The sequence below is a fragment of the Eublepharis macularius genome, chromosome 10 (assembly GCF_028583425.1).
Source record: "Eublepharis macularius isolate TG4126 chromosome 10, MPM_Emac_v1.0, whole genome shotgun sequence".
Lineage (NCBI taxonomy): Eukaryota > Metazoa > Chordata > Lepidosauria > Squamata > Eublepharidae > Eublepharis > Eublepharis macularius.
In genome coordinates this window covers 56,151,007-56,165,317 of record NC_072799.1, presented here as the reverse complement: position 1 = coordinate 56,165,317, position 14,311 = coordinate 56,151,007, and the positions used below count along the sequence as shown (strand labels likewise).

The 14,311-nt window shown below is 39.3% G+C and overlaps 1 protein-coding gene across 3 annotated transcripts in view; it reads right to left on the bottom strand.

The window, feature by feature from the left end:
- Positions 1-713: 713 nt before the first annotated feature.
- DCLK2 (doublecortin like kinase 2) overlaps positions 714-14,311 on the bottom strand; it is a 108,600-nt gene continuing 95,002 nt past the window's right edge. For 2 of the 3 annotated variants that reach the window (XM_054990583.1, XM_054990581.1), the window contains 5 exons: positions 11,580-11,657; positions 9,458-9,554; positions 7,754-7,834; positions 6,575-6,691; positions 714-1,895 (listed from right to left, as the gene is read on the bottom strand). In XM_054990583.1, coding sequence (XP_054846558.1) covers positions 1,680-1,895; positions 6,575-6,691; positions 7,754-7,834; positions 9,458-9,554; positions 11,580-11,657 — 589 coding nt within the window. In that variant the 3' untranslated portion in view covers positions 714-1,679. Of the gene's footprint in view, positions 1,896-4,016; positions 4,090-6,574; positions 6,692-7,753; positions 7,835-9,457; positions 9,555-11,579; positions 11,658-14,311 lie in introns of all 3 variants that reach the window. The other variant, XM_054990582.1, reaches the window with a different exon arrangement.

Here is a 14,311-nt window from a genome sequence, read left to right as displayed (position 1 = left end):
TGTGGCCACTTAAACTATTATTTTTTCCAAGGCTAGTGGACAAGTGATGTCCATATCATTGGAAATGCAATACACCAGAGCAGTAGCACTTTTTTTGCTATAGGCAAGCTCTTGCACTTCCATCCTTTCCCCACCAGTTTCCTCATCACTGCTATCAAGGCTGTGGTGATCATCTTATTAATAATTACAGCACAAAAGGAAAATGTGAAGATGTTAAGCACCCTTCTTCAAGCTGACTGTAATATTTCAAGCTTCTTCCCCTGAATTTTTGGGTGCAATTCTCAGAAATTCCATTTCTGAAAAGTCTTATTAAAATAACAGTCATGGATTTACAGTTAAGTCTAGATTTCAGAACTTTCTCTACAACTACTTAGCAGAAGTCCTCGTTGGTCAATCAAAGACTGTAGGAAGTTTTTAAAAAAAGTTACAATAATTGTCTGCTCTACTCACTCACGTTTTTATACCAAGTGGAAGCAATCTGGGAGAGAGAGAACAGCTATCCACCTCCTATTTTGAGATCTGCAGCTTTGAGATGGACTCTGACTTGAGGATAGGGGAAGTCAAGCCTACTTATCTGGATCATTTCCAGATAACTCACTTTCAGCATGGCCACTTTGGCAACCAGCAACGTTGGGACAAAGGAAATCAAAATGTAAGACCCGCCTCGGACTTCCTAAATCCTAAAAAAGAAAAAAAAACAATTACTCTTTTTAAGAAGAATGTTTATTGCAGGTCTTAATAATTCTAATATGAAGTAAAGGCTAATAGAAAATGACAAGAGTTAAGAAGGTGCAAAAGGAAAAAATAAGCAGATTACATACAATATTGAAACAAGCATTAAGAGAAAAGATACAACTCCATCTACCCTTGACTGCACATGTAGCATCACTGCTCTCTATTATTTCAGCTCTTCCTGAAATGAAAGAGTGGACTAATGGAAAAACAAAATAGCAGAAGCATTGTGTGTGGGTGACCCGCAGTTCATCGCTTCAGTTGGCTAAATATATACTCCACTGTAGGTTATGCAACATGCAGCGCACACCTCTTCCAAACAATTCTTGTTGCTTGTAATCAGTACTGGCATGGAATGGGAGGCAATTTGTGCAGAACAAATAATACTTGAAAAGGCTTCAGGGACTGCAGTTGTCATACATATGAAGAACTTCCTCTTGATTATGTTACTCTTATACCCAAATTTGAAGTCAAATTATTGAAACTGCAATTTGACAAAGAAGAACTTAGTAATAACTTCCTCGCAGCCTGCCTTTCAGTACTGTACAGTTTGTCCACTAGGTCCAGTCTGTAGATGAAGTTGCCTTTTAAGAGAAAGTCAGGAACTGAACTTTAAACTTGTATAGATTAGCACTTCCTCCTTTGCTGCGCTCATGTAAGAGAGTGTGCTGGGTAAGTCTTATTAACAGTCTGTATATCAATATATGATTTCCAACAGAGAAGATTAATTCCATTAATTGTTCCAATGTTGTGTGAAATTATATAGAAAGGGTTTGTTTTTGTTTTTTAAAAAAGACTTTCCAAACTGAACTGCCAGTAGAGTACTAAAAACTACTGTGTATACTACACCTGCATTCCCTTTCAAAAAGTTGTGGACAATCTATGGTGGGTACAGGGTAAGAAACCAATACTGGAGGACAGATTTCCAACCTAGCAATGGCCTCGGTTCACATGAATCCTGTGGTATCATTGTGATGCGCTGAGACAGGATGTGGGGGGAGTTTGTGTGGCTCAGAAGCAGCAGGAAAAGGTGCCTGAAGCCCAACCATAGAGGAGTCATGAGCTGCAGCATTTGTCATGGTGTTTTGCTCTCCAGCAGCTGGCCCAGATTCTTGACGGCGCTTGTTGCAGAAGATCTGCCTCTCTTTATCTAGAGCTGTGTTCTATAATGCAAACAAACATGGACATCTCTAAGGGCGGTTATAATTCATATGAAACAGCAGACACACACACACACATCCTTTGACACATGCACTAGTCTGAAGAAAAGGAGTAATAACATTAAACGTCTTTGCCAAACTTGTGGGTTCTCTGGACTTGAGAGCTAGCTTTTTACATGCAGAGCATTGAGAGCATTAGCAACAGACAGTATGAAAACATGCTAATGCAAAGCCAATGAAATCAACTTTAATGAGTTGCTTAAGCTAAAAAAAGGTAAACATCTTATTTGCAAGTCTGGTGAGGAAAAAGCAAGCATGCAATGTTAAACAGAATGGCCATAGCACTCCTTAAATACTCTGATCTAGTTATTGGTGCAACATGACCAATTGTGGCTCCAGATTTGGATTTCCCAACTCAGAAAAGCACTGCAATGCAAATGAGATTGTGCTGACAGATGCGCATCCATTTCCACAACATACATAAAAAGATCTCTCTTGCAAGAGCAGGGTATCAACTATTCAGCAAAAATATAGGGTTGAATCCAGCTTAGGTGGAATCGCAAGAAAAATACCATGGTAGCCACTAGCAAGTCAAACTTACTGTATTGTCATTCATATTTCTGCTTCTGCAACATTTGTGCAACCAGTTTCTGGGCAATATGCTGTATAGGGAGGAAGATCTTACACAAGCAGAACTGTTCTATGTTCATTTATATCTCCACTTCTGCAGTGCTGGATCCAAACCACTGCTTAGAAAAGTTAACATGCTGTGGTTAGCAAAAGACATCAAGTATCAAAAATGTTCTCATGGTTAACTATAGCTGACAGAGAAAGTCAGTAAGTATGTTTCTTGGGAATGGTTTATCTCAATTTTTTGATATATGTGTTGGCTACACGAATTCATGAGACCATACTGATATAACATATGCCACTGGTACAAGAATGCTGCTGGCCATGCCAGTGTTTGCCCAACATATAGTCTGTATGAAAATCTGGGGATGTTTAGGAATACTGAAGTATATGAGATTGAATTGATTGCATTCTGTGACTACACACTAAATTATAGTAACAAAAAACCCATGGCTATGTACTTCCAGTTTACATTTGCAGTAAAAAGAGAGTTATTTGTGTATATGCCATCCTGAACAAAGTTATTCTCTTCTAAATTCACTGTCTTCAATAGACCTAGAAGCATGCAACTCTGCTTAGAACTGCAATGCTAGAGCGTTATAAAACCCAAGCCAATTTAACATGTTTTACTGTTAATAGTCTGCTGTAACAACTTATGGACTATGCCACAGAATGACATAAGATGACAGGCATTGGCGCATTCATGTCCTCAATGAGCATAATGACTTGATAGAGACTGAACCATCTAGACTCCAAGATGAAATATTTATCTGTACTAGATTTTAAACTGAACAGTGACCATCATCTTTAAAAGAACGTTAATTATAGGCCTCTAGTTTTATTAAATGCCCCTCCCAAGGTTCTAAGAAATTATAATAATTTGGCCTTAGTGTTCTGATGTCCCTTACTGGAAATTCTGATCTGTAATCCAAAGTAGTTTAGTATACATCAGAGTTTGCGTTGTAGTTTGCTGCCCCATTCTGCAGGCCCCATACTAAACTTACAGCCTATTTACCACCAGTTTGGATGCTTCTACAAATGCATACCTTTTGGGAACAATTTAGGTCCAGTACAGAATTAGATATATGATCAAATTTTTAGATCAGAATGAGTTGCATGTTCATATACTGTCTGATATAAAAGAACCCTCCTGCACAAAGAAAACTACTAAGTCAAGGAGAAGACTAAGATGAACCTCTCTCTCTGGGTTGATCGTTCTTAATGAGCATTCCCCCCCCTCATTTCTCCCCCAAATAATACAGTTTTACACAATCTGAAGTGGTTAAGCTCTGATTCTACTAAATATATAGGGGTGGTCCCAAGACTGCTTAGTTCACAAATAACTCGGTGTCAGATAACAAAATTGTTGCATCAGTATCTAACTGTCATTTAAGCTATGGTTTTTGTGGGTTTTCCGGGCTGCTAGTATAGACAAAGATTTTAGGGAGTCATGTTGGTCCACAAAAAAGTACAAAAACAAAAACCATACCATACCCCTTCCTGGGACCAAAATATCACAAAAACACAGTGCAAGTGTTCTTCAAGTTCTCAAGAACTCTTCATCGGACTGTATGTTCAGTATATAAAAACATAAGGGGGGGAGGAGACAAAAAGATGTTGTAAGCCATTGTGGAAAGGCCTCTAGTCTACAGTGTGCCAAGTCCCAGAATGGAACATAGGATGTGCTGCAGATTGAATTGAACTGCTAGAACAAACTCAGAGGCACATTCTCCACTTGAAAATATGAATGCAAGTAGAGCTTGAAAAAAGATAATCACTGAAACACACGGCCATGGGAAATGTTGGCAGTCGCAGTAAAGATGACCATCAATAGGAGCAAAATTTAGCAAACTCCTGTTTGAATTACTCTTTACTTTTTCTGTCTACAGAAAGCTAAAGAGCTTAAAGTCTGCTCCATTTTAAGAGGCATCTGTTTCTAAAGGAGGAGGACAGAAAGATCTACAGAGCACATCCATTGTCACAGGTTCAGCCCCAGGCAGAACACGGGTGTTGGGAAAAGCCTTTTTCTCCCATATGCCTTGGAGAGCTAATGCCAGTCAGAGTAGACGAAACTGAGCTAGAAGACCAACAATCTGGTTTGTGTACATGTTCAAAGACACGATACACCATGCATGGATGAAATGATGCAGACATATAAATGCAACGAAAGACTGTCATGTGTTTCTTCTGCATAAGTTGACAGACATCCCCACATCAGACTGCTATAGGTTACTTCTCCTTTTCTGTCAGACTCTAAAAGAACACATTTAATAGGGCAAAAAAGCAGTGTAGTTAGTACATACCATTGCCTTGGACCTACTCAGAAGAAAGCAATGCAGGCATTGGGAAAGGAAGCAAAAGAGGAAGCAAGGGACAGACACTAGACTTACTTGAAGCAGAACCAATAGCTTTGCAACATTTACAAATGCAATGAACCACATTCTGAAAAAAGCAGCACTAAAATTATTTCAGTGTACGATTGCGGTTTTTAAAATCACAAGGAACAGCAGCAAACCATCTTTTAAATGTAATTTCATTCTTCTACCACACGAGGGCAGATCTCAAAATTTCAGAGGAAAAAATGGTTTCTCTTTTTTTGCAACAAAAGGCTGAAAACGAATTCGAATTCAGTGGAGACTTAACTATATAAGCTGAAAGCAGAAAATGGATGCTTACTACAGAAGTGAAACAAATGTGATGGTAACTGTATTAGATTGCCATGTCCTCAGCTTAATTATATTAGACTGTCCATGTCTTCAGCTTAAATGTTTATTTTCTGATTTTCCTAAATTATCATGAGTTTTATAATATGCATAAGCCCTAGAGTTAAAGGTAAGAAAGGCTTTTGATTCCTTGGCCCCATTTCTGTTGAAGCTAATAAGAGGATGAACAAAACAGGTCTTCAACAAAAATAACATTTACTTGGTGGGTCTCTTCAGAAATTATCATCTCTCTTGCTTCCCACCTAATTTATGCAGCAAGTGACCAGATTAAAACAAGAAATATATTTCATTCTACTTAGTAACAAACAGCCTGCCCTCTGTATGTTTACTCAAGAGTAAGTCCAGAGTTCAATGTGGCTTAGCTTCTAGTAAGCATGCCTAGGATTGCAGCCTTTATGAGCAAGGAAGGAGATAAGGAAGAGAAAATGAGAAGTTAAAACTAGTATACGGGGTATGCTTCATTGACTGGAAGCAACATGAGCAGGCCAGATAATTAGAAAACTGCACACCAGTAAAAAGCCAGAAGCTACATTATTTTGAAGCCTGGAGGCAAGATTTAAAGGGCGTGCGTGCAAACCGGACAGCAGCTAGGAGTTAGAACTTAAAATCACTCTATTTAATAATGTATTTGATACCAGGTTTCTGCTTCAGGTTTATCCAAAGTCTCAACAATACAAAGTATGAAGCTCTGAAGACCCTCAGACTGTCAAGTCAAACTGTCAAACAAAATGCAAGCAAGAGTATCAGCCTAAAATAGTTTGCCCTTTCTTCTGCTCTTGTAAATTGTTTTAATTTATTTTTTTTTAAAAAAAAACTACATTTAAAGCTGTCATGCATCACAAACACAGCCACACAAACAGGTTTGCATCCTGAAACAAGTAGGCAATATAAATCTTTCCACAAATTCAAAGATTTTCTTTCTAATCTAAAATGCGTTTCAAGTGTCCCGCTAAGCATGTCAGCCACTGTTGGCACTGCATATTAGTGATGCAATGCTAACAGGAAGTTAAGCAGCATCTTTAAGAACTTCACTGCCAAGAGGCTGTATTTCATGAGACCAAAACTCGTTACAATCTTAATATCTTTACACCAATCTTTTTATTATTCAGAGAAATCTGAACATGAAGACATTTCTGTAATTCTTTTCCAAATACTATTCTTAAAAATGCGTGCACATGCCCACACATCCCATGTAGGGGAAATACAGACACAATCGGGAGTGTTCACGGTTATTTTTTTCAGTGGAAAGATTCAACACGATTCTCTCTTTGAGGATTAAATGGTTGATAGATTAGTGAGGTAATTAATGACAAAGATGCATTTGCTTACCATGATGACAGAAACCCCTGCGGTTGGGTTATTCTGTTTGGGTAGTGTGTTGTTAAAGTGCTGCTTTAATTTACCTGTTACTTCAGCTTGCATATTATTCTCCTGGGAGTCATCATCCTAGTTAAGCAAGGAGAGAAAAAACACACATTTTAACACAAAGAATCACAGCCATTTGTTTTTTTGTTGGAGTGGGATGGACAGCAGGTCTGGATTTCTACTTCCCTGTTACTCGGCAGGTAATTCAGTTTGAAAAAAATTCTAAATCCACAGTACAGATGAAAATTTCCAAATGCATAATGAAAAGTTTAATTTAGTAATGCTGCTATTGACATTATTAATCATGTTGACCATCAAACATCTTCAATGTGATACAGCTCTTTCACTCCTACAAAATGCTAATGAACTTTTTAAAAAGTATGTATGTGATGAACTGATTTACCAGGAACATGTGCCTCTTTTAACTGATCAATTTGTTTCTGCACATTATGCAGAACATGCCTGATATAATTTGTAGGTGATCTCCCCAATCCCTCCAGGAGACCCATACACAAAAATAGGGTTTAGGACTCAAAAATCCAGGGCCCAATCTTGCACTTTTGCCAAACAAGAATCTTTCTGTAATGGAGGAAACACTTCCTCTGTCAAAGGAACAGTCTGTTAGTCATGATGTATTTAGATCCCACCTCGAACTGTACAGGTAATCTGCATTTGTCAACTGTTGTCGGGGAAGGGCTGAAGATTTAGCACTTTTTTCTCTCTGCCATCCAATGAGTCTCCTGCACTGTGAGGAGGACTGATTGTGTTGATGAATGAACAAAGTATTCAATGCCAGATTGGCCCCCTCCCAACTAAAACCCTACGCATGCCAATATTGCAGTCTCACAGCAATCACACTGTGAGCAACTTCAGATGAGAGAGGAAAGCTGCTAGCCACCAGTACCTCTTCTGCACTCAGCAAATACAGCACATGCAAGTTTTCTATTATGGCTGGTCTTTTTATGAACGTTTTAAAACACACACTGTAGAAGAAACTGTGCAGGTAACTGATGGCATGCTGAGTCACAACATAAAGTTAGGACTCATGGGCTTTATTCCAGAAAAGTAGGGCTTTAACACAGTGTGAGCTTCTTTAGAATCATCTCTGTCTAAATGTGCATTTTGAGAAAATACATTACTCACCGACACCCAGGGGTGGTTTAAAATCTGAGCCGCTGTATATCGTGCTTCCACATTTACTTGTAACATCAGACTAATTAACTCCTGATAAACAAAAGGAGAGAGAAAAAATGGGCACCATTTATATTCACATTAAAATGAGAGGCTACTTTTGCTAGAGACATTTTCTTCTAATCTTCATTTCTCCTAGACTCTGAGTTTACGTTCTCTCAAACAGTTGTCCCTGCTTCTTCAGGGGGAGTGCAATTGGGACAGGCTGATTTCTCAGTCCTTGAGTGCCTTTACCATTGGCCAATGACACCTCAGTGATGCTTCCGTTTACCCTTCCCATTTTTTCTTCTGGCATTTGTTAAGGACTTCCACACACCCATCCAACTCAGATGTTGGGCAGAAAAAGAGCTGGGTATCATCCACACATTAGCAGAACCTCACTTCAAGTTCCCAGATGGTCTTTCCCAGAGGTTTCACATAGATGATGAAGAACCTGGGGCAACAAGATAGACCCTAGAAAGAGCTCACAGCATAAATGCCAGAGTACCAGACATGAGTAGAACCACTGAAGCTGTTAAACATCATCTTTATGACAGAAGCTAATCTTCATAGGTCACATGACAAAAAACCCCCAATTGGAACGTTAGGTAGGCACTAAACCCTGGTGAAGTTTTTCTGAACTATTAAAACTAAGCTAGAAGCAAGAATAGGAGTGGTACAAATCAGCTGCTTCTTGTTCTCATAGGAACACCCCCTCTCTGGTTCTCTCTTTTCTTTTGAGGCAAGTATACGAACATATGTCAAAATAAAAAAATGTCTTAAGATCTACTTTATACTGCATAGTGCATAAGGGAAAAGTCATATTCTTGCCTTGGTTATTACTTGGAACCTGACGATGGGAAGCTATTTATACTAAGAGAATAGAGTTTTCTTCCAGCATACAAATAAGCAAGAGCTGATTTAAAATGGTATACCAGTAGCATCAAATAACAAATAGATTATCTATACTCAATTAGTAGTAAGTGCTGGTTTTGCACCTCTCCCAAAACAGATGGTGGCCATGCCCTAGGGCTCAAGTTTATTGGATAACAATACAAAACACGGTTATGGGGATTGCTCCTTAATTTGTAACCTGAAATGTATCACTTAAACTGTGATGATAAAATAACTACTAATCCCAAAGAAGTACTGCTATATGCAAGGATGGTATTGGAAACAACCAATGTTGCCTGGCAAAATAGAATAGTTCTTAAAGATATGGGAGTTGTTATCAATAATCAAACTGACAGAATTTCAAAATTCTAAGAATGTGAGATGACAAAAATGGTCAACAATTGCTACATGTAAAGAAAAATCCTTAAGCTCTTAGAAACGAATGGATAAGAAAGAAATGACTATAATTGTGTACATTCTCTTTCTTAGTTTTTAATTTGTGAACTGGAAGTGCTGTTTGTTCTGTTGTATTTTAATTTTAAATAATCACACACTTGCACATCGAAAATGACTTATACTGAGAGAATCATCAGAAATTGTGATCCATGCAAAACACTGTAAAAACAATACTAGGTCAGGAACACTACAAAAGGACACGTGTCAGAAGTCATGAAATCACTGTATTTTCAGCAGCTTTCTGAGGTGCCAGGTTTTCTTCAGCCAATTATGGTAGGACAGTAAGAAATAGGTGCATAAATTTAAGTCCTATCAACAAACCAATACCTTGGCAGAGTCAGTGATGTTATCCCAGTATGGAGAAGGAAACTCTAGCTTTCCAACCAGGATCTGGTCAAACAGATCTTCTTGAACGTTGTTTTCACTGTGGATCAAGGCAGGCCGGAAAACAATTCAGCATACTGGTTAAAATTAACATATTTAAAATTGGAAAATAAGATTAACCAAATCTGCAGAAATTTGCCCTTGTTTTCACTTGAATTTCACTCTAAACTTAATTTACCTGAAATGTGCGTGTAAAGAGAATATTGACATTCACTAAGCCAGTTTGAAGTAGTGGTTAGTAGAGATGGGTACAAATGTAACCCATCTCTACTAACTAAATGGCCGCGGCAGCCATTTGAGGGGCGGGAAGGTCATTTTCAGCTTCCCTCCACCACCCTGCAGGCCCACGAAGCAGCGGAAGAGGCCAAAAACGGCCTTCCCACCCCTCATGGGAGGAGGGGGAGGACGCCATGGACCCACAGGGCAAGTTGTGGGGCTGGGGGGTGGGGGCTGGGATTTGGGCAGTTTAAAGGGCCCTGCTGCTTGCAAGCGGCAGGTCCCTTTAAACTATCAGCTGGCAGGTGGCGAGGGGGGCATCCCCCCTGCCGCCCACCAGCTGATAGTTTAAAGGGACCTGCCACTTGCTAGGAAGGGCCCTTAAAACTGTCAAATGCCCCTTTCCTTGCTGCTGCTAAGTGGCTGGAAAGGGGCATTTAAACCCCACGAACCACAAACTGATTCGTATGCTTGCCCCAGTTTGTGCAAACTCACAAACCTCATGGTTCAGATTTTTTTTGTGGTTTGTGCCCATCTCTAGTGGTTAGCTGCTAGAATAGGACTGGCGAGCCACAGGTTCAAGTGTCCATGTAGCCATGGATCTCAGTGGCTGACCTTGGGCCAGCCAATTTCTCTTCCTAACCTACTTCAGAAGTTATCATAAGGATAAAACAAGGGATGGGATAGCCATGCAGATCATCTTTAGTTCCTTGGAGGAAAGATGTGATAAAAATATGAGACAATTATTCGCTGTCATCCCTATGAGCTAGTCTATGGTCATACAAAGGATAGTAAAGTTATGGGACAGATACATACAGGTGACTGTTTGTGTCTATATGCATACACATACACTCCAAATAATTGTTGAACTTTCAGGATTCAGCTACGTAAGAAGAACACTGTAAATATTCTGCATTTAGTCCTGTCTAAACAGAGAAGAGGGACTATAAGAAAGCCTCATCTATCTGTATACTGAAGCAAGTTCTGGGGAAATAAAAATTTTTTCCCTCTCAATGCAGGAGGATAAGGTAGAAAAGGCTGATAACACTGGAAGTGCAATTTTAAACCTTTTACTTCCAGCATTTACAATTGCCTTTTAATAGCTGTCCTATAGAAGCTACCTTGCTCACTGGAACCGGTGTGAAAGAAGTTTTGCCTGTTGCCATAACCTACAGAATATGAAGTAACATTTTTAGTTTTCCCAATCTACCTTGAGTCTCAGCGCTAAAAAACATTAACAAATAAACAAAATAAAAATCAGTAGACTATGTGATTATTTACAGTTACATATGTCCGTTTAACACATTCGCTTGCAGAAATGTGAATAATTGACACCTGGAACCTTTTTTTCAGAGGAATGCCTTAACTATGCTAAATGAGTTTCAAGTGGTCTAGCCACATTAACAAAAGTTTACAGCTACTACAAATTACCATGTATGGTGCTTCTGAGATAATATTCAAAGTAATGATTATAATTACAAAAGTTGCTAGTACAACTGTTAACACTAGAGGGCAATCTCTGCATGCTTAATAGTGAAGTTACGTCTTGATGCGCGACATTTAAGGAGAAGCGTATACAGATGGAGAAACCAGTTTCTTGTTGGAAATTATGCCTACCTCTGATAAAACAATATAATCTACTCAATTCTTCCTATAAACATATTGCTTTTTTTCCTGAATATATTGATGGCAGATGAACTAAAGGCATTGGAATTATCTGAACTGATGAGGAAGGAATGAAGATGGAACGTAGCCAGCTGAAATAGGAAAAAGAATGGAGATATATTTATAATAAAATGGGGGAGGTTTGAGGGAGAGAGAAACACTTAATCTTCTCTTACTATCTTACCTACGAAATGGTGGAAACCCACATAACAATATATACGTAATGACACCTGCAGCCCAAATGTCCACCTTTAAGCCATAACTGTAAAAAGAAAAGAAAAAAGAGAGTATATTATGTCTGTCATATATACTGCATTTTTTTTTCATACCAAGGTTTTGGACTTACAGGCATGTAACAGTGTATGCTTTTTAAAAACTTGTAAGGATCTCGCCCATGGCAGGATTTTATGCATAGCTTTATACATCTCGCCCTTCACCTAGAACACACTGAAGGTCATATTGAGTTGAATCTCATCTCAGAATTTACTATACAGAATATAATAAAATGTTCATTATGCACATATCTATTTAAACCTCACAGTTGTCTGTATCAATGCAACAATCGAAATAGCACTCCTTTTGGGGTGTGTGTGTGTGTGTGTGTGTGTGTGGCTTCAGCAGAAGAGAAGATCGACGCCTGAGGAGAAAGCTCCAACTCTCAATCCCTGAACCTCATTAATTAACACTCTAATGACTTTTCACTTGCCAATAATATGGGCAAACAAACATCTGACAAACCTAAACCGAATCTTAAATTTTATAAACAAATACAGGACTTCTTTTCACTGTCACAGACATCCAAAAATCAAGGCAGGAAAGAGAAGAAAACAAAATGGTGACTGAGGAAAATGAGGTAGGCCTGAAGACTACTCCCCCATCTGACACAGCATTAGCCTCATTATTAACAAATATGGAGCAAAGAATTCTAGAAAACATGTCTGCCCTAATTAAACCTTTAATTGATCAATTCGCTGACTTTAAAATCTCCCTGAATATTGCCTCTCAGAAAGCAGTCTGTGTGTTAGAATTAGGAAGGACCTTACAAGAAGAGCTATGCACTCTTCAAAAAGAAAATTAACACCTTCAAGACAGAGTAATAAGCCTTGAGTCACGGCAGACCCATTTAAAATTTAGGGGCTTTGATGAACAACTGACTGCCAGCGTGGACTTACCAATCTTCATTGCAAATTGGCTAGCACAACAGCTACACTTAAAAGTCAGAGTGGCCCCCTTAATAACTAAAGTTTTTCATCTGGGACCCATATATCAGCCACAGCAGAGGGTTCCCAGAGACATTCTAGCAACCTTCCCTGACCTGAGAACTCAAAAGAAAATATTAGAAAAGGCCAGGTCCCGAGGCTCATTTTACTTTAAAGGCAAACAGATCTTGGTATTTCCTGACCTTCCTTTACAGGTCTTATACAGGTGGTGAGAGTTAAAAACAGTAACAGAGGCACTAAGACAAGCAGATATAGAATATAAGTGGATAAACCTAACAAAGCTGCAAGTAAGATGCAAGGACAAATCTGGCTGTACTATAGATCAAGACTCGGGTCTTGCATTACTGCAAAATATTCATGTCAACTTACCCACAGATCTCATCAAAACTTCTCAGAAAAGGAAGATGATGCAATTTTCAACCCCCACAAAGGGTAGTAAAATATTTGTCCATCATGCCTGACTGCTTCATTACTTCATAACATGGTTAAACACTCCATATTGCTCATTTTTAGTTGCTTTTAAGTTTCTACTAAAGTAGTTATGGTCAAGATTAGTATCATTCATTTTACCTTGCTGTTTGGGGAAGGGAGGGGGAAGAGTTTATTTTTTGTATTGGAGTTAACTCTGGTAACCTGGGTTGAGTGTCATGGTCCAGTCTGGACTCAAGAAGCCTTGTGCAATCAGCCAGAACTTCTCAGGAGAAGAGGAGCTCCGTGTAGCCAGTCCTAGTCCTGACTCAGCAGAAGCCAGAGATCAGGAACAACAGCTGCTGGCTGATCAGAGTTCACAGCCAGCAGCTGATGCAGAGGCACCAGCACCCTCCGGCCCCAACACCACAGGGGAAACTCAGTGAGGTACGTACAATGCCACAGGTGAAGCCCAGCCAGGGGCTTCCACCGCCCCCAGGTTCACCTATGCCCAAAGAGCACTGCAGACAATGGCAGAGATTGGAACAGCAGGAGAGACAGCTCAGTGCTCATCTCCTGAACCGACGCCAGCTGCTGGAGAGCAATGATGAGTAACGTCAGGATGGAGCCCCAGCAACCGGTTGCAAACTATGCCTGGCTATAAAAGCCTGCCTGGAGAAACTGCCAGGCATGGAAGCAAAGTGTTAACTACATGCAACCACTCCGTGTACTGTGTATCTTGCTCATACCTGCATCTACACCTGATGCTTCAGTAACTGACCCTGGATTGGACCTGACCTGGCTTTTGGATTCTGGACACACCCCTGGCACTTATCTCGTGCTCTGACTACAGACTGGAATTGGCTTTTGAACATTCCACCGCCACCTTGACTTCGTGTTAGTGCTCAGACTCTGGACTATCATCTTGGGCAAGCCCAGCCCACAACACAGTGTCTGTTTCTCCTGAGGTTGTAGAGGGCTCTTTTAGTTGTTTGCATTCTTAATCTGTCTGGGCTCTTTATTACCTAATTGGTTTACTGTATATCAAATCAAACAATAAGCAAAGTATTTGTGTTTAATACAACAAGGGGGTGGGCTGGGATTAAATAAGGTTCAGTATTATAACTTGAAGTGTTATTTTTCCTGTTTCAAAAAGAGTCCTCAGAGGGAAGGTACTGCTACTTCTATAAAATTAATTTTGTGTAAGTTCTGTTTATATTTATTCAATCTTAGATATAGTAATAATTATTTAATTATTAAAAGTATCACATAAGTATTCAAATCACAT